This window comes from Lactuca virosa, chromosome 4 (assembly GCF_052849685.1).
Source record: "Lactuca virosa cultivar CGN04683 chromosome 4, Lactuca_virosa_CGN04683_v6, whole genome shotgun sequence".
Taxonomy (NCBI): Eukaryota; Viridiplantae; Streptophyta; class Magnoliopsida; order Asterales; family Asteraceae; genus Lactuca; species Lactuca virosa.
In genome coordinates, this window is record NC_136429.1 from 261,862,368 (window position 1) to 261,882,490 (window position 20,123).

Consider the following 20,123-nt stretch of genomic DNA (forward strand, 5'->3'; position numbering starts at 1 on the left):
TGAGACTTAACCCAAAAGTCCACAGTGAGGTTACATGGGGCGTACCTCCCTTGGTACGCTCAGCGTACTCACGAATTCAGTTTGGCCATCGGGGACACTCGGGCAGTACACGGGGCGTACTGGAATTACGCTCATCGTACTTCCCAGATTCACTCTTTCTACTCATTTGGTCTTAACCCGTTGGAAATAACCAACCTAATTTTAACATCAGATCACTAACCGAAGGTGATGATAATATAAACATCGATAATTGTATTCTCATAGATAAGCATCGATAATTGTAGGAGATTCTTCAGCCACATACTCTCTTTCTTCCTCCACAACAATAAGAACAAATGTGTGAAATGATAAGAACAATTGTATATAAATAAATCAAATGAATTCCAACTTTGTTTATCAACAATTTAATTAGAAAACTGTGTGTTAGGGCATTTTAAATGCTCACATCCTAAAAATGATGAAGTAATCAACTAAATGATCGATAGGTTAAATGCTCACACAATATTGACAAATCAGAAAAGTCCCCTAAGTCTTACAATTCCAACAGGACGTGGTGGAAGATGCTAATGAACAAAAACTGGAACTTTTTCCAACCTGAAACACAAATAAATAGATCAAATGCTTACATCCTTTATTCATAAGATAAGCAGCAATGAAATTAGAAGTTAAAATTGAAGCAAATATCAAAGAAGAACCATGTAGGAAAACAAACCCACATCCATATGAGCATAAAACGTCTACCACCGCCTCCTTTCTGATAGTGGCTAGCAGAATAAAAAAAAATATTAGTGCTTTTTGAACACAAAAGTTGAGAAATGTCATAATTTGTTACCATAAAATAAACATTAACCATATATAATTTATAGTGCTATGAACTTTTTGAGCACTTACGATGTCCAAAATTAAGAACCACAGGTCGATAGAGAAGTTCTTTACATATTCCACAAAGTAAATCATTAACAGCTAAATGTGAATCTGTAAAAAGAATAGTTTTAGTTCTTTATTTTAACTTAAAGTTGGCATAAAACTCATAAAAAGGTTGCAGTTTAAAATGTTTATCACATAACACGGATTTATGCAAATCAATGAGACAAATGGATTCTTTGGAACTACTATATGCGAAAGTGCATAACCAAACTGGGATAAATCACTTCGCAGATAGTTACAAATTAAAACATTGAACTCTTGAAGTGATTTAAAATAAGTGTAGTGTTTAGTGTTTCTTTTTTTAGAGATAAAGACAGCAAATAAAGCTTTGAAGTAATTTGAAACATATCAGAAGTAAAGAAAAATACTCTTCACTTAAGCATTTTATCGAACAGATGGCAGACGAAAAAATTATCCATCCATCACAACCAATCCTTCACGACCCTCGTAATCATTGTGAGACCAGCTGCTTGCTCACCTGTTCACGCAACTTTAATTATCATAAACAACCCAACAACAATCACCAATTCTGCCAAAAAAAAATAAGAAGAGGAAGAAGGGTAAAGAGGAGATAATGTGAGAGGGAGAGAGAGAGAGGGAGAGAGAGAGAGAGAGAATCACCTGGTATTGGTTTTGTGAAGAGGAGAATCGATTTGAGCGAGCGGTGGTGGAAGGACCAAAAGAAGCAGTAGGAGAATACATCGTTGATAATCATATAAACCTAGAGGAAAAAGTGTTTATGATGTCGTTAACAGAGAGAATCGATTGTTGATAATCATCCACTTAAAAATCAATCACAGAGCATGAAACACATACCGATTCAGCCATAAGTTGGAAGCCCTAAATCGTCGATTAGAACGTCGAACATCCGGTGGTGGGGGCCGACGATTTTAAAACTCTCTCTCTAGGGTAGGAGTTGGTGTAGGTCAACGATTCTCAGAAGAAGAAGAAGAAGAAACGTCAGAGCAAGCGGAGGGAAGATGGTCAGGCGAGAAGAGGAGAAGAGACTGTGTATTTTGGGGATCATTTCCATTTACCAGAAAAGCAAGCAATCGATTCGAAGCCCTAAACCCAGATGAAACGCGCTGCAAGATCTGTCGCTTCAGTGGCGGAGGAAGACGGCCAGCAGTTGCAGTCGATCCCGACCTTCGATCTTGCAGTCGATCCTTTTCTGGCGCCTCAACCGTGCTGAAGGTCATGTGTGAAGCAGAGAAGAGAAAATGAAAGGCGATAGAACTATAGAAAAATTATGATAAGCGGTGGAAAGGCTGAGGCGGTGGATAACTGGGCGAAAGCAAGGAGGTGATAGAAGAGGAGACACTCACACAGAGGGTTGAGGAAGAATAAGATGAGGCGGTGGGTTCCTCGAACAGTGGAATGAGGACGATCCAGATGAAGAGGTGAAAATACCGGATGAGGGGGTGGTAACCGATGAACAGTATCGTGGTTAGGTACTGTTTAAGGGAGTAAATTGTAAAATCTGCACAATTGAAAATATAAAAACTTATGGACCAATTTTGCCAATCGTGTATGCAGTTTACTGTTCCTAACTTTCATATCTTTAATATATAATAATAATAATAAGTTAAGGTGTTGATGGTGAAGAACTCACAATGCGATCACTGGTATGTGCAATTATATATTTATCATTTTTGTAAGTAGATTATTATGGTAATAATATAGGTTTTCTTTTCGTTAGTTATGTTTTGTTTAATAATAATATCTGTTTTTTTTATAATAAAAATCAGAGGGATCATTTAGTAGTGGAGGGGTTTGCAAGGAGAGGAACAATAAAAATATCATTTGATGAGATTTTTTTTAGTCAAATGAGACGGTGATCAATTATGGATCTGAAGTAGTTAATGACAAATAATCAAAATGTTAATGGTCATAAACCAAAGATGCAATAATATCATATTAGAGTTTCGCCAATCCAGCTATATTTACTATGAAAAATAGAAAATATTGCATGATGTAGTTTTAAAAATGTCCAAATTTATGTAATTATATTGTTTTAATAGTAGGAAGGAAAGTGGAATTAACGTGTGTCAAATTCTGTAACCTTCATAATGTACAAAAGCTTTAAATTTCTAAGTATCGGTACCTCTATTTCTAATGGAACCATTTTCTGAGTTATGCCACTAAATTGCACATAACACAAACACACATCTTCTGTCCCGCGCAACGAGCATGACTCTTTCTAGTTTAAACTATTAAATTAATTAATACCTTTTAGAAAAACCCTTTGACTATTTAAGTTTTCAAAATTTCTAAATAAAGAAAGGATTTCAAATAAACTAACCAATAATATCCAACATAATCTTGGTGCCTTAAGGATTTTCGAAAATCCCTTAGGGAATTTCGGAAAATCCAAGTCTTCATTTATCTTGGATATTTGTTAGTTAATACTCCTAGGTTATATCAAATCCTTTTGGAGATAATTACCGATTTTTTTTTTAAAAAACAACACTAGTACAAAACTAGCTTTAGGCGTCGGTTTTTTAAAACAGGTTGGCATCGGTTTTTATATTTCTCGGCGCCAAAGATCATAAACTAATTTGCAAGATTTTTTCCATGACGATTTACACAAAATAAGTCATGATTTCAAATCACACTTCATACATTAACATCGGTTTTACATACAAAAAGAGTGACAAGTAGTGAGATCACTACAAGAAAAACGCGATTTTGCTACGGAAGGAATCCATTGCGAAAATCTAAAATTCCGTTGCAAAATATGATTTGCTATAGAATTTGCAACGGCCCATTTCCATCCCTAAAAACGTCGTAGCGAGGGTTTACAACGGAAACGATAATTTCGTCACAAATATGACAGCAGAATGAAATCAGTGGTAAATGGTATTCCGTCGTGTATTCCGTAGTAGGATTCCATCACACAATCCGTGGTAGTTATTCCATCACAAATTCCATGGTGGTGATTCCCTAGCAAACTCCGTGGTGGTGAATCCCTAGTAAATTCTGTGGTGGTCATTCCCTAGTAAATTCCGTGGTGGTGATTTCCTAGCAAATTCTGTGGTGGTGATTCCCTAGAAAATTTCGTGGTGGTGAATCCCTAGTAAATTCTGTGGTGGTCATTCCCTAATAAATTATGTGGTGGTCATTCCGTAGGAAATTCCGTGGTGGTGATTCCGTAGCAAATTCTGTCGTGTTGAATCACTAGCAAATTTTGTTTGATGACTTCCTAGCAAATTCCGTGGTCATGAATCCCTATGTGACAACCCAAAATCTCTATCTTGTAAGTCAATCCAATTCAATCAGAAGTCAGACTCGTTTCTGGTATCTGTTTACTGTGTTTAGGGCATGTTTAAGACTCGCTAAGCCTAGTACACTTAAGGTTTGAGTGTTAGGATGAGTTAGCTTGAGTTCAGTGGTTTGCAATGGAGCCTGGAACACCTTCAGAAGTGGTTCACTGCCGCAAACTAGGTTCACGGCCGTGAACCCTTCATAGGACCGTGAACCTTTCATAGGGCCGTGAACCCTTCATGTTGGGCCGTAAACACCCCATAGGGCCGTGAACTCCTCTTGTGTGGCCGTGATCATCATTCAACCTTCCATTTGTGGTTCTAACACTTCATTGAAAGTGTTTCCTACTTCCTAGGGTTATTTCCCTTACATGTTAGTACTTATATACACTAATTGTATGCCTATATATGTCATTATATGCCAAATAGGATCCATTTGTGCTCGGGACTTCACTTGGCATACCAAACATCCTATATCATATCTTCAATCAAATCTCCAACATCAGGTGAGTTCATACCCCTATAATCTACCTCTTAAATGATTTTAAATGCTTTTTAGGGGGGGGGGGGAATACAAGTCGAACACAAGCTTATTCTGTTAATAATTACATGTGATATCAATCACATAAAAGATTTCCTTATGCTTTGAATTATTATCTTTACAATAAAGGATTAGCCAAATACTTCCAAAATGACTTAAAGTCATGTAAACTCTTTAAAGTCATATAGACTCTTTTAAACACTGTTAAACTCTTTTGATACTGTTAAACTCTTTTAATACTGTTAAACTCTTTGAAAATGTCTTATAAACTCTTTTATCTTATATTTGTCAAAATCATGTTCATATATGTATAGGTATATAATTAAGACTTAAAGGGCTTAGGACTGATGAGTTGCCTTATTTCCTTTTCCTTGTTTGGATGTGGGCTTAAGGTGGGGTTATTTGTCCGAAGGCCGTTTCCTTCTTAAATATATATATTATACATATAGTAATATAAAAGGTTACTTACATCAATATTGTTACCTTTGTATCACGTTGAGCAAAGGGGTACATTAATGAGAGATCATTCTAATCAGATAGAACGTATAAATTATAATAGGTATAACTTATGAAACAAACGAGAAATCTATTTTCTAGATAAGTATACGAGGTCTAAACCACTTTTTCAAGAAAAGGGTATAATTCGATCTTTACTCAAACTAAAATGTGATGATATGTCTTTAGGACATAGCAATATACTTGCTATGTTACATTCTTGTAACCAGAGTCTCATGGAGGGAGAGTGTGCATTGTGTGTATAGATCTATATGGGACCGACAATCCCACATCCCGACTGTTAGCTACAGTTTGGCCGGCAGGCCAAGGGGTGACAAATATCACATATTCAGTTTCGACGCCGTAAGGTCGTCGTTTTCATTCTAGTCTATTAGTATGGTTACAACTTTATCACATTTTAACCCTAATTAACCAGTTTAATAATAGGGTAGATATTCACCAGTAGTTTATGTTTAAGAAATACTACTGTAGTTTATTGTTTAGCAACAAGCTCCCTCATTTCTTCTATTTCATCATTTTTTTCCGGAATTTAAGATACATCCGTTTTACCGTTCCTATTGGGAACCGCCTTTGCAAAAAAGCCTAATCCATAAAGTCTTTTTTTTATCATGACCACCAACAACAACATAAAATAGCGTGTCCTCCTCAAATTCAACACCTTCAGCTTCCAACTCTTCCCGTTTTTTCTGTATTGGCCGCCTACAAAATAAAAATAATATAAGTTAAAAGATATCAAATTTATGAATGATATTATGGACTAGCTACAATATAAAAGTTTAACACTGAAATGAATATTACATGAATTTGTCTATCTTTTTCATTTGTGAAAGTGACTCCATCGTGATTCTTCGTGTGTGTGTATACATGAACAATTCACTATGGGGTGGATCACGTCCTAATTTCGTCTTCTGCATAAATACCATATAAAAATGTCAAATATACAGATAAACATATATAAACATTGATACGATGTACCAGTAAAAAAATTACCAAATCAGAAGCTATCTTCAAATGACTTTTTGATCCAGCGTTATATGTAGGTTTTGCTACTCCATCAGCCACACCGTTACGCCTATTTTTCTTGTTCTGCTCAGATTTTAGCTTGTATTCTTTTGTATTCCATTTTAGTTGTCAGGAGTTCCAGACTTCCTGTGGAATATGAGATGGTTTAAAGCCATGTTTGTTTCTTTTTGGGCTCCGCATGTTGAAGAGATATTGACCATAACTTTGTGCCGTTTTCCTTGCCAAGCTTGCCTCACTAGCGAGTCTATTGTTTCATCCCAATAACATTTTTTCTACACATTAACAATATAAACATAAGTTTAAGTGTAAATGTTTACCAAACAACAATTTATCACATATAGTTAATTTCCTGAAACTCCTCCCAATATAATTCACACATTTCTTTACTTACTTTTGTAAGGGTCGAAATTGTATTATAAGGTGTCGAAATGTAATGTTATTTTACAAAGGCATTTGGTGTCGAAACTAGAAAGTTTGGTCCTTTGTAATTTTTTGTATGCTTTACGGTTTTCCTATAAATAGGAAATGTTACTTAGAGTTAGATAAGAGTTTTGGAGTTGTTCTTGTCTATTTTTCTCTCTGTAACCGTGAAGCATAATATGAGCTGAAACAAGATCTTATTTACATTCTGTGTTCTCAATTCTCGATACTCTGATTTTGACTTCATTACTTGATTCAATACTTCATTAATTGGTATCAGAGCAAGAATCATGTCTCTGCGAACTGATTTTCATTCTGAATCAAAAGGTTTTTGAATCAAATTATGGATTCAAAAGTTTTCGCGCCTTTTGTTTTGAAAATCATAATTGATCTATAGTTGTGATTCGATTCTGCAACTGATTTGCTGAATCGAGTGTTCTGCTTGAAATCTCTGATCGTTTCAGCTATTTGTTTCTAAAAACTCTAAGTTTTTCTGAAAAATTCATCCGTACATTCATGGCTAATTTCAACTTGAACTCAATGACATCCTATTCTTATCTGCTAGGATCTTCAACTAAGATTCCTATGCTCATCCCTGAATACTATGATCAGTGGGCTGATCGCATGCAAGACTACTTAAACGGGCTGGATGAGGAGCTATGGTCATGTATTACTGGAAATGGTACTCCTCCACCAAATGTTCAAGCAGTTGGATCTTCATCTGGAACTTCAAGTGTTACTGATCAATCTGATAGATTGAAGAAGCTTGAGAAAAGATGTATCAGAGAATTGCATGGTGCGTTGCTTCCTGTTGTGTACAACTATGTCAGAAGCTGTACAACTGCAAAAGACATCTGGAACAAACTCAAAGAAAAGTTTCAAGGAAGTGAAAAGACTAAGATCAATTCCGTAAAGCATTGAATGATTGCATTGAAAGAATTTAAACAGAAGGATGGTGAATCGATAGAAGATTACTATGATCGTTTGAACGAATTAATCTACAAATGTAATCGCCATGGAATTACTCGAACAACCATGGAGTTCAATCTGACATTCATCATGGGCTTACGCAAAGAATGGATGAATGCGACATTAATGGTGAAAACTCACCAGAGTTTCGATACCTCGATGCTTAATGACTTGTACAATCTGCTAAAAACTCATGAAGGAGAAGTAAATGAAATTGCTGAGGAATCGAAAATGAGTCTTGGAGGAGCATTAGCTTTGATGTCGAAAGTTAATGAGAAAGAGTCAGTCGAAAAGGAAGATTCTGATAGTGAAGGATTTTTGATTAATTAGGACGATGAAGCTATTGCATTTTACTCGAATAATAGGGTAAAGAAGTTTTTCAAGAAACCTTTTAATTCAAAGTAAAAAATTGGTGAGGGAAAAGGAAAATTAGTGGCAAAAGCAGGAGGAGAAGAGAAAAAGAAAAGTGAGAAAAGTGATGTTAAAGAGGAAGAACAAAAAGTTGAGAAAAAGATGAAAGGAGACTCTGGAATTGATTGTCACTATTGTCATGGTGCAAATAATATGTCTAGTGATTGTATGCTTCGAAAGAAGGAAGAAAAGAAAAGTAAAGTGAAAGACGCAGCATATTATGTTGAACGCTTGGAGGAAGTAAGGGCGAAAGCAAAAGGAATCTCTCTTGTGGAAAAAGGTGAGGATGATGATGAAGGAACATACCAAATCTGGTCCTCAGGTTCGGATGACGAGGAAATGCGTAATCCTACGCATGTGTCGATGTATGCCAAGTTTGAGGAAGAAAGTGATGAAGCGGTGACTGGTCATTGTTTTATGACCAAAGGAGGAGATAAATCACCCATGACAACAAAGGTACGTTCTATTCTTCAATATTTTAATATTCCTTTAAGTGCATATGATTCTGAATTAATTGCTTTTGATGATACTGTTGCTTATTTTGATACTTTGGTTATCTCTGATAGTAACGAGGCTAAGAAATCAACTTCTCAGTTGCTAGAGGTACCGAAGCAGTTCAAGAAAATAAATTTAGAAAGTCTATAGTTACATATTACAAATATAATGTGTGATAGGGATTCATTGAGTAGTGAAGTCAAATTGTTGTTAGCTCAAAGGAACGTATTGATGGGTTTTGAGCATTCTAACACTCCTATGGTGTACATGCAACCCTAGAAACCTTGGATCTATGTTTGACTAAGATACATGCAAATAATTATTTTTCCAAGGTTCTTATCCTATCTAGCATGGCATGGGGAACTTGAATCAAATAAAGCTAGTAGAATTACTTACCTTGTAGTTGTAGTTGATTGCTTGGAGTTTTAGAGCCTAGCACCAATAGTGTGGATGCCTCAAATGGAAATCACAAATCACCACAAACTTGGAATTTTGAGAGAATAGTAATCACCTTTCTTGAAATCGGCCCTCTTACTTTACTCACCACAACTAGTGTGATTTCAAGAACCAAAGCCTCCTTTATATAGTGTGGTGGATTAGGGTTACATCCATGTAAACCCTAATACCCATGTCTTTTCATTTCCATGAGATCCATGGGTTAAAGCTCCATGGAGTATCCATGGACTTTCCATGCAAACCTAGCCCATTCCAAATAAGCATTAGCCCACACTATATAAATACAAGAGCCCATATTTAATTAGTCATACTTTTGATCTCTAAATTAATCCTAGATTAATTATAGATCAATACTAATTAAATAATATGATTTTATATTAATATATTAGAACTTATAATATATTAATAAATCATAACTTATACTATTCTCAAAAGATTATCCATAAATTGTTCGGGTGAAGTGCAACCCAAATGGACCATGCCGGGTCGGGTCAGGTACATACCAAATATAGTTATGGACTTAGACACTATATCCAACAGTCTCCCACTTGGATAAGTTTAATAACTATAGTTGCAAGTATGACTTCAGGAACCGATCAGCAATCGTAGCTCTTTAAACTCTGTTGAACTATGAAGCGCCATTTTAGATAAGTGATCATACAATCCTCTGTTCTAGATATCAGCCGGACAAATACATGGAACAAGGTCTTGCTTATTGTCCAGCATTTGTTTCCCGATTTCCGATTTGTTTGACATAGAACTTAACTGAACACATCAATTTAGTTTTGACCGGGCCCGGTACATAGGTCAAAACAAAATCATCGAGGGGCCCAGATATCGCTTCTAATCCTAGAAGGAACAGATAAACTTCGACTCATATGTTTGCTCTACTACTTTTTGAATTACACACAAAAAGCACGGTTTATAACATCGAGTTACCAATGTGTTTTCGTGCAATCAATGCATAACCAACTCATAGGCAACAAATCATATCTCTAGGTTTGAAGACTTATATGATATTACCGTCTCACGATCACTCAAGATAAATTGCATGAAGTGATACAAGTGAGTGTAGGTTGAATCCAATACTCAGAACTTATGAGCACTCATGAGTGCTGTAGCCCCGCTTTGTCTAACATCTTAGACCTCTACAAGCCAACCCATGACAGTCTTGATTCATATCTACTTCCAACATATGACCGACTGTGGAGAGTTTGAATAATATGATATAAACCATAACATAATTATTCTGGAAGTCAAAACATGCAAAAAGAAATAATAGTAAACGATTGACAAGAGATAGCAACACTTTACTCATAAATAACAGCTTTTATTTATCATCAAATGTCAATTACATTTTACAAATTTCAAGATTATCTAACTACTAAAACTAATATCATCCTTCAGCCCTATGCTCCGAGCATGCTGGAGATGCTTAGCCCGAGTCAGTCCCTTCGTGAGGGGATCTGCTGGGTTCTCATCCGATGATACCCTCTTTGCCACGAGGATTCCTTCTTCTATTCGATGTCTGATGAAGTGATATTTTCTGTCAATGCGTCTGGATCTCCCATGATCTCTTGGTTCCTTGGCTAAGGCAACCGCACTATTGCTGTCACAGAAAATCTCCATTGGCTCCTTTATAGCTGGTACAACTCTAAGGTCTCCGATGAAGTTCTTTAGCCATATAGCCTCCTTTGCTGCCTCGCTTGCTGCTATATACTCTGATTCACAAGTGGAATCAGCCACTGTCTCCTGCTTGGAACTTTTCCAAGTAATTGCCCCTCCGTTTAGAGTAAAGACCCAGCCCGACTGAGAGCGGAAATTATCCCTGTCAGTCTGAAAGCTAGCATCACTATACCCTACAACTCTCAAGTCCTCACTGCCACCGAGGGTAAGGACCCAGTCCTTAGTCCTCCGTAGGTACTTGAGGATATTCTTTATCGCAGTCCAGTGTGCCTTGCCAGGGTTCCCCTGATACCTACTAACCATGCTCAAAGCAAAGGCTACATCAGGTCGAGTATACGTCATAGCATAGATGATCGATCCTACAGCTGAAGCATAAGGTATTCGACTCATTTATGCTATCTCAGTCTCAGTACTAGGGCTTTGTGTCTTACTTAATCTGGCGTTACTCTGGATGGGTAACTCTCCTTTCTTGGAGCTATGCATGTTGAACCTTTTCAACACTTTGTCCACATAGGTGCTTTGACTAAGTCCAATTAGTCTTTTACTCTTGTTTCTGAAAATCCTTATCCCTAGGATATAGGCAGCTTCTCCAAGGTCCTTCATAGCGAAACACTTCCCAAGCCAGGACTTTACTTCCTGCAGGGTTGGGATGTCATTTCCTATGAGTAGTATGTCATCCACATACAGTACCAAAAAGCTGACTATACTCCCACTAGCCTTGATATAGACACAAGATTCATCTTCACTCCTTGAAAAGCCAAATTCTTTGACTTTCTCATCAAAGCAAAGATTCCATCTGCGAGGTGCCTGTTTTAATCCATAAATGGATTTCTTGAGCTTACACACTCTACTGGGGTACTCTGTACTGACAAAACCCTCTGGCTGAACCATGTAAACATCTTCAGCCAAATTTCCATTAAGGAAAGCGGTTTTGACATCCATCTGCCATATTTCATAATCATGAAATGCAGCAATGGCTAACAGAACCCTAATAGACTTAATCTTGGCCACTAGTGAAAAGGTCTCATCATAATCAACTCCCGGAGTTTGAGAATAACCCTTTGCAACCAGTCGTGCCTTATAAGTGTGTACATTACCATCCATGTCAGTCTTCTTCTTGAAGATCCATTTGCACCCAACTATCTTACGATCAGGTACATTGTCAACCAAGTTCCAAACTTGATTGTCATACATGGACTGTATCTCGCTATCCATAGCCTCTTTCCATTTAGCAGCCTCAGGGCCTGCCATGGCTTCCGTGTAGCTGTTAGGCTCATCCAGATTTACCAGTGTGTTATCACTGATAAGTGTCTCACCTTCTGCAGTAATATGAAAACCATAATAATGCTCAGGTGCATTCCAAACTCTGGTGGAACGCCTCAGAGGTATAGATTCTTCAGTCGGCTCAACAGGAGTTTTCTCCTCAGGTTGAGGGCTAGGGTTTGAGGTTCCTTCACCACTTGACTCTTGAATTTCCTCAAGGTCAATTTTCCTCCCACTGTCTCCTTGGCTCATGAATTCTCTCTCTCAAAAGAATCCTCTTCTTGCTACAAAGACCACATTATCACTGGGTCTGTAGAAGATGTAACCAAAGGATTTATGTGGGTAGCCGATGAAAATACACCTTTCGCTTCGGGGTTCGAGCTTATCATGAGTCTCGCATCTCACGAAAGCCTCGCAACCCCAAATCTTGATGGGGTCTAGATTGGGAACTTTTCCAGTCCACACCTCGTGAGGTGTTTTGGCAACCTTCTTTGTAGGGACTAGATTAAGGATATGGGCGGCAGTCTCTAAGGCATACCCCCAAAATGAGATTGGTAGCGAAGCTCGACTCATCATGGAACGAACCATGTCCAACAAGGTCCGATTGCGCCTCTCAGCTACACCATTCAACTGTGGTGTCCTAGGAGGTGTCAATTGTGAGACAATCCCACATTCCTTAAGATAGTCAAGGAACTCAGTACGAAGATACTCACCACCACGATCGGATCGAAGCATCTTAATGTTCCTGCCCAACTGATTCTCCACTTCTTGCTTAAACTCTTTGAATTTCTCAAAGGTTTCCGACTTATGCTTGATTAGGTAGACATATCCATATCTACTAAAATCATCAGTAAAAGTCACATAGAACCGATTAGCATCTCTTGTGGCGGTTCTGAAGGGTCCACACACATCCGTGTGTATGAGGTCCAACAAACCTTCACCCCTAGCACAAGTGCCAGTAAAAGGTGACTTTGTCATTTTACCAAGCAAACAAGATTCACAACTATCATCTGACTTTAGGTCAAATGACTCCAAGACTCCATCCTTTTGGAGTTGGCCTATGCGTTTCTTGCTTACATGTCCAAGACGACAATGCCATAAGGATGCTTTATCTAAGCTAGTGGAAGAGTTAATACACAATACATTATTTCCTAGATTATCTACAACAGATACAGTTTCATACATGCCATCACAAGGTAATGCTTTAAAATAAAGAACATTATTAAAGAAAGCATCAATACTACCATTATTATTATCAAAATAAAAGGTAAAACCTTGTTTATACAATGCATGAAAGGAAATAACATTTCTTGCCATCTCTGGCGAATAATAACATTTATTCAAATCTAATGTAAACCCACTATTTAGCACTAAGGAATAAACTCCTATCTTGGTGACAGGTGAAGCTTTCCTGTTTCCCATGATCAAGTTTACCTTTCCCTGCTCCACATTCTCACTTCTTTTTAGTCCCTGCAAATCACAACATATGTGAATAGCACAACCTGTATCAAGGACCCAAGACTGAGAATGAGGTGAGTTATTAGACAATATAGTGTATATACCTGCTTGGTTTGGTTTTACTTTCCCATCCTTCAAATCTTGCTGGTACTTTGGGCAGTTTCGCTTTCAGTGCGACTTTTCATGGCAATAGAAGCATTCAGCCTCATTAGGGTTAGCAGAAGGAGTGACAAAACCTTTCTTGGTTTTGCTTGAAGAGGAGCCTTCAAGGGTCTTACCCTTGGTACCCTTAGAAGGGTTCTTTCTCTTCTTCCCTTTGCCATGCCCGATTGCCAAGACATTGGTCGCAGTTGGAGTAGGAGTAGGAGTAGTAACAACCGACTTACCCTTTAGACCAGTTTCGGCGGTCTTCAAGAGTCCTTGAAGTTTGCTGAGGGTGACTTCTTACTTGTTCATGTGATATGTCATGCGGAATTGATCATAACACGATGGCAAGGAGTGCAAAATGATGTCTATTGCTAACTCCTCAGGGAAGTTCACATTCAGCTTCAGTAAACGATCTACATACCTTTGAATTTCTGCATGTGGCCCGTGATGGGTTCACCATCCTTCATTCGGGTTGTTATCATGGAGGAGATTATTTCATATCGCTCTTGACGAGCACTTTGATGGTAGCGGTCCATCAAGTCCTGGTGCATCTCAAAAGGATAATAGTCCTCATAGGACTTTTGGAGCTCGGCTGTCATGGTGGCCATCATGATGCATGCCACTTTTGTAGCATCTCTTTCATGTACCTCATATTCAACAAGCTCTTCAGGAGTAGCAGTTGGCTCGGGTACCTTCAGCTCCTTGTCGAGAACATATTCTTTGTTCTCATACCGAGTGACCATCCTGATGTTTCTGATCCAATCTGTAAAGTTGGACCCATCAAAGATGACTCTCCCACAAAGATTCATGAGAGAGAAGGAGCTAGTAGGGTTTGAGCCAGAAGCATTGCTATTGGAAGACATCTGAAAAGAAGAGGGAATAGATTAGATTAGATATAGAGATAGTCCTTAACAAAACACCCAAATGTAATATTAAGGCTAGGACCCAACACAATATTTTATAACTTAGAAGAGGGATGCCGTAATCTTAGCTATAAGATATTTGAAGGTAGGTGAATGACGATTCACCAATTTCCACCATGAAAAACGAAATATTTAATTAGGTTTTAATTGGTTTAGAAACTCCTAGATTCTTTGAGATTCATTGAACTTCCTTCAATGGCATGTTTCAATCTCGAGTGTGCCCTTCAAGTTTTGTGACTGGGATGCCGAGGATCACAAAACAAGGTGTGAAGTAACCATGCAAATTACTTGGTACCCTTAATGTATTACCCCTCAATCGATGTGCCGGTTAACCACACACGCTCCATCGATACTATAATAAACATTAAGTCACCCTTTACCTACCTTGTTAAGTTCAAGTTAGTGTGCCGGTTAACCACACACGCTCCACTAACGACTTAATCAAAGTGTAAAGTGTAATTTCATGGATTAGCACCTTATTCACATTTTCCTAAAATAACTAAGATTGGGAATTCAATAAAGTTTAGTTACTTTAGTATTATCATTATACTTTTAATGAGAATTTATAAGTCCTTGTCCTACCTGTTCGGCTAACGACCCTCCACCGATCAAGGAAGCGGTGGGTGAGAGTGGACACCCATTAAGTTGCCATTTTATAGGCAACAACCTTATACCCCCCTTATAGACCGGCTTCGTGAATGAGGCGTACTAGCGGTAAGACGACTTGATCTTATACATATATAAATATTATTAAACTTATAATATTATAAAGTATAAGGGTTGAATTTTAACTTTTAAAATTCTAGGGGTTGGAACTAAAGTTTTTAATATGACTTTACATGTTCCAAAACTTGAGGGCAAGTTTTGTAAACTTTCAAAACTTTTCATTTCTCATAACTTATGAGTTAATGGTTATTAAAAATGAAGACTCTTCACTTTTTGTAACCTATGTGTTCTTTTAATGGTTATTTATAAATGTGAGTTTTGGTTATCCATAACTTAAGAACTAATTATGGACTCCATTAAAACACATAAAGATCAAGAATTAATCTAATCAATTATTAGCACATAATTTCTATGATCTTCTAAACTCATATGTTTATGAATGTTCATATCAAAAATTTCAAGAATCGTAAGTACATATACAAAACTTGAAATTTTGATACGAGCTTTTGAACAAAACTTCGACTTTCAGGTTTTTTTTTTTTTTTTTTTTTTTTTTGCATCAAGTATCAAATAAACAAACCTGGCTCTGATACCACTGATGGGTTTTGAGCATTCTAACACTCCTATGGTGTACATGCAACCCTAGAAACCTTGGATCTATGTTTGACTAAGATACATGCAAATAATTATTTTTCCAAGGTTCTTATCCTATCTAGCATGGCATGGGGAACTTGAATCAAATAAAGCTAGTAGAATTACTTACCTTGTAGTTGTAGTTGATTGCTTGGAGTTTTAGAGCCTAGCACCAATAGTGTGGATGCCTCAAATGGAAATCACAAATCACCACAAACTTGGAATTTTGAGAGAATAGTAATCACCTTTCTTGAAATCGGCCCTCTTACTTTACTCACCACAACTAGTGTGATTTCAAGAACCAAAGCCTCCTTTATATAGTGTGGTGGATTAGGGTTACATCCATGTAAACCCTAATACCCATGTCTTTTCATTTCCATGAGATCCATGGGTTAAAGCTCCATGGAGTATCCATGGACTTTCCATGCAAGCCTAGCCCATTCCAAATAAGCATTAGCCCACACTATATAAATACAAGAGCCCATATTTAATTAGTCATACTTTTGATCTCTAAATTAATCCGAGATTAATTATAGATCAATACTAATTAAATAATATGATTTTATATTAATATATTAGAACTTATAATATATTAATAAATCATAACTTATACTATTCTCAAAAGATTATCCATAAATTGTTCGGGTGAAGTGCAACCCAAATGGACCATGCCGGGTCGGGTCAATTACATACCAAATATAGTTATGGACTTAGACACTATATCCAACACGTATATTGTAATTCTGCTAAAAGACTCTACGCAAAATTAACTGCTTTTCATCATTCATCTGATATAATCAAGGAACAACATAGGAAGTTATTACCTTTTCTAGCTTACGAGATAGAGAAGTTTGATAATATTTCTTATGATTGTGAGAAAACAATTGCAGAATTTGATAAAATTCCTGATGATAGATATGATTATGGAATTGTGAAAATAGACGAATATCTTGATGTAGATGAATTAGTTGATATTGTAAATGATACCTTGACCAAAACTGAACAAATTGAAATTTTGGAAAGAACTGAGAAATTGACATCTGATTCTCAATCTAATTTTGCTGATTTTGAAGATAATTTTGATAATATTAGCGAAATTAGTGATTTTAAGGATGTTGATTGTTCTCAGTTGTCCATCGTTAATGTTGCATCTAAGTCTAAAGGAAAAGAAAAGTGTAATGATTCGTTGGTTAAGATTGACACTGACAAACCCTCAACTTCGAAAGTTTTTGATTTCGATCATGTGAGTGTAAGAGATAGTCAAACTGACAGCAGTGATGATGAAACTGGTGATGAAGTTTCGAAAAAACCACCACCAACAAGCAAAGATTCGAAAGAAACAGCAATTCCACGAATTGTTGTTGATCAGGTGTATGGTGACACTGAAAATTTTGACAAAGTAATGAATGAAAAGGGTGCTCATTATCTCGAAACTAATCAAATGGTGTATCCTAACTTCAAATGCTCAGATGATGTTGTGTTTCCAAACCAAGTGTTTGTGACAAAAGGAAATGTCGAAAACATTAAACCAGAATTTAACAAATTGGTTGAAGAAGATAACAAACAAACATCTGATGAAGGATTTTTTGCAAATCAAAGTATTATCGAAAATAATCTCACAAAGAATACATACACTTTTCAAAGACAAAAACCTCAAAGAAAATGGATTGAAAAACAAAAAGTTTCAAACGAAATTCCAAAACAAATTGAGGAGAAAACTGAACAAGTTGTCAAAATCAACTCAAAAGAATTTAAAGATCAAATTGACAAATTTTCGAAATATAATGAAATTTCAAAAAGACAAGCACAAAAGAAAATTTTCTGGCAAACTGTTGTGTCTCGAAAGAAACAAAACGGATTGACAAAGAAAACTTCTGAAAAGACAGAATTTAAATATGTTACGACAAAGTCTTCGTCAAATTCAGGAAATCAGAAAAATACCGCTCAATTGAATAAATCATTGTCTGAATCCATTTCACAAACTACATTTTTAAAAGATAAAACTCAAGCCACTACATCATTTTCGAAAAATTCCAATCATTCATCACAGAAATTTCAAAACCAAAATTTCACAAATAGATTTTCTCCTCATTCACAACAAAGATTTTCTCAAAATCAAAATTTAAAACACAATCCTCCACCAACTCAATCAAAGAATTTTCAAAATCGATTTTCACGTAACAAAAATGTCGAAAACAGAGTTATAAATCGACAATTTGGAAAATTTCGTCCTAAATCAAATATTGATTTCACTCCACAAAAACCAAATTTTCCAAATCCTTCTGGGAAGCAGAATTCGAAAGTTTCATACACTAAGGGTTCATCAAATGCGAAGAATATCGACCATTGACTTGAAGGAAAAAGAAAGATGTTTCAATCTCGCAATTTTTCCCAACAACAAATTCGAGAAGCTTATGAGAAATATGTGAATGATTCTTTAAACGGAAGTTCATCTTCAAAAGAATCAAATATTCCTGCGAAAACATGGACATCAGTTTCGAAAGATAGACATGTTGAGAAACAAAATAAGAACAAAAAGGCGAATGTCAGTGACAATCCTAAACCTTCGAAAACTTATATTTCTGCTCCTTTACCTAATGATGTCGACTTAATTGATACTTTCAAATCAAAAGTTTGTGATTGGGTTTTAGGTTCTTCATTTCACTCGGTTTTGAAAACTAATAACCAAGGACCCAAACAGCCTTGGGTACCTAAATTCTTTCATTAATTGCAGGTTTTGTGTGACGAGCAATATGATGATAAATAGTACATTGATAGTGGTTGCTCTCGTCATATGACTGGAAAGAAGGAGAATTTGCATGATTATCGAAGTTTCGAGAATGCAGGAGTAGTTAAATTTGGAAACAATCATAAGTTTCAGGTGAAAGGATATGGCAATGTCACGAATGGGAAGTTTACTGTTAAGAGAGTCTCATATGTCGAAGGTCTTCAACATAACTTGATAAGTGTTTCACAACTTGTTGTGGGCACTGGCAATCAAGTGGTGTTTAACGAAGCAGGAAGCATCATTTCTAATGTTAACACTAAAGAATTTTTGCTCAAATCCAAACGACATGGGGACATGTTTACTCTTGATATCAAACCAATCGTTGGAAACCCTCAGTGTGTTTACTCTCGAAAGCTTCAGCTGATGTTAGGTGGCTTTGGCATCGAAGACTTTCTCACTTGAATTTTCCAAAATATCAACAAATTGGTAGTTGATGATCTTGTCCGCGGTTTGCCTGTGTTAAAATTTGATAATGATACTTTATGTGCAGCTTGCGAACAAGGAAAACAACATCGCAAAGGTCATCCTGTGGTTATTGATTCCAAGATTGTTGAACCGTTGGAATTACTTGGGTTTATTTTCTCAGGTCATCCTGTGGTTATCGACTGTTGAGACGCTCAACAAGAAACGATACATTTTAGTTATTGTTGATGATTTTTCATGGTTTACTTGGGTTTATTTTCTCAGGTTAAAATCTGAGGTTGCTCAAGTAATGATCAACTTTATCAAGAAGATAGAGACCAGCTTAAAGAAGAAAGTTTGAAAAATCAAAAGCGACAATGGTTCTGAATTTAAGAATAACTTTCTTGATTCGTTTTTAGTTGATCAAGGGATTTCGCATAATTTCTCTGCACAATATACACCTCAGAAGAATGGTGTGGTTGAGAGAAGAAATCGTTCTCTCTGTGAAGCAGCACGAACAATGCTTACATATGCGAATTTTCCTCAATATCTTTGGGCTGAAGCTGTTTCCACTGCATGTTTTACTCAAAACAGATCGTTTATTCATCGTCGTTTTAACATTACTCCTTATGAAATTATTAATAACCGAAAACCTAATCTCAAATTCTTTCTGGTTTTTGGTTGCAGGTGTTTTATCATGAATCTCAAGGATAATCTTTCGAAATTCCAATCCAAAGCTGACCGAGGAATTTTCTTGGGATATTCTCATAATTCGGTTGCATATCAAGTTTTGAATAAACAGACACGCAAAGTGGAAGAAACATTTAATCTAACATTTGATGATTATTATGTTAAACAAGTCAAAAAATGTTTTGATCAAAAACCAATTATTAATGAATCAAATTTTGAGTCAGAAATTTCAAATTCGACAGATTTTGATTATGATTTAATATTTGGTACTCCAGATATGGCTGCTGATGCTGAAGTTAATGCAACTGATAATCGCATACCTGAAGCTTCAAAGCATTCTGACAATATGACATTGACCCAAGATGCTTTAGACTTGAATTCAACATCGAATTCTCCAAGAATTAGCGAAAGCATGCTAAATGATCAAGTGGAGGGGGAGCACTTGC

The 20,123-nt window shown here is 36.5% G+C and overlaps 1 protein-coding gene across 3 annotated transcripts; it reads right to left on the reverse strand.

The window, feature by feature from the left end:
• Positions 1 to 218: 218 nt before the first annotated feature.
• On the reverse strand, positions 219 to 2,289 carry LOC145168815 (uncharacterized). 3 transcript variants are annotated; one of them, XM_079087494.1, is made up of 5 exons: positions 1,744 to 2,289; positions 1,549 to 1,648; positions 892 to 975; positions 717 to 764; positions 219 to 594 (listed from the first exon to the last, which is right to left on the reverse strand). In XM_079087494.1, the coding sequence occupies exons 1-5, from the start codon at positions 1,753 to 1,755 to the stop codon at positions 533 to 535; spliced, it is 306 nt and encodes a 101-aa protein (XP_078943620.1). In that variant the 5' UTR covers positions 1,756 to 2,289; the 3' UTR covers positions 219 to 532. The 3 variants fall into 3 exon arrangements, 1 of the variants encoding a protein (XP_078943620.1); XR_013742120.1 differs by lacking the exon at positions 219 to 594 and adding an exon at positions 1,296 to 1,405 and having other exon boundaries at positions 609 to 764; XR_013742121.1 differs by lacking the exon at positions 219 to 594 and adding an exon at positions 1,296 to 1,456 and having other exon boundaries at positions 609 to 764.
• Between the last annotated feature and the right edge of the window lie 17,834 nt (positions 2,290 to 20,123).

Bases quoted from the DNA above. Each gene is read 5' to 3' on its own strand.
- LOC145168815 (XM_079087494.1), bottom strand. The intron at 765-891 runs GTAAGTGCTCAA...TTATTCTGCTAG, and splicing joins GGTTCTTAATTTTGGACATC to CCACTATCAGAAAGGAGGCG. The intron at 595-716 runs GTGGGTTTGTTT...TTTGTGTTTCAG, and splicing joins CGTTTTATGCTCATATGGAT to GTTGGAAAAAGTTCCAGTTT.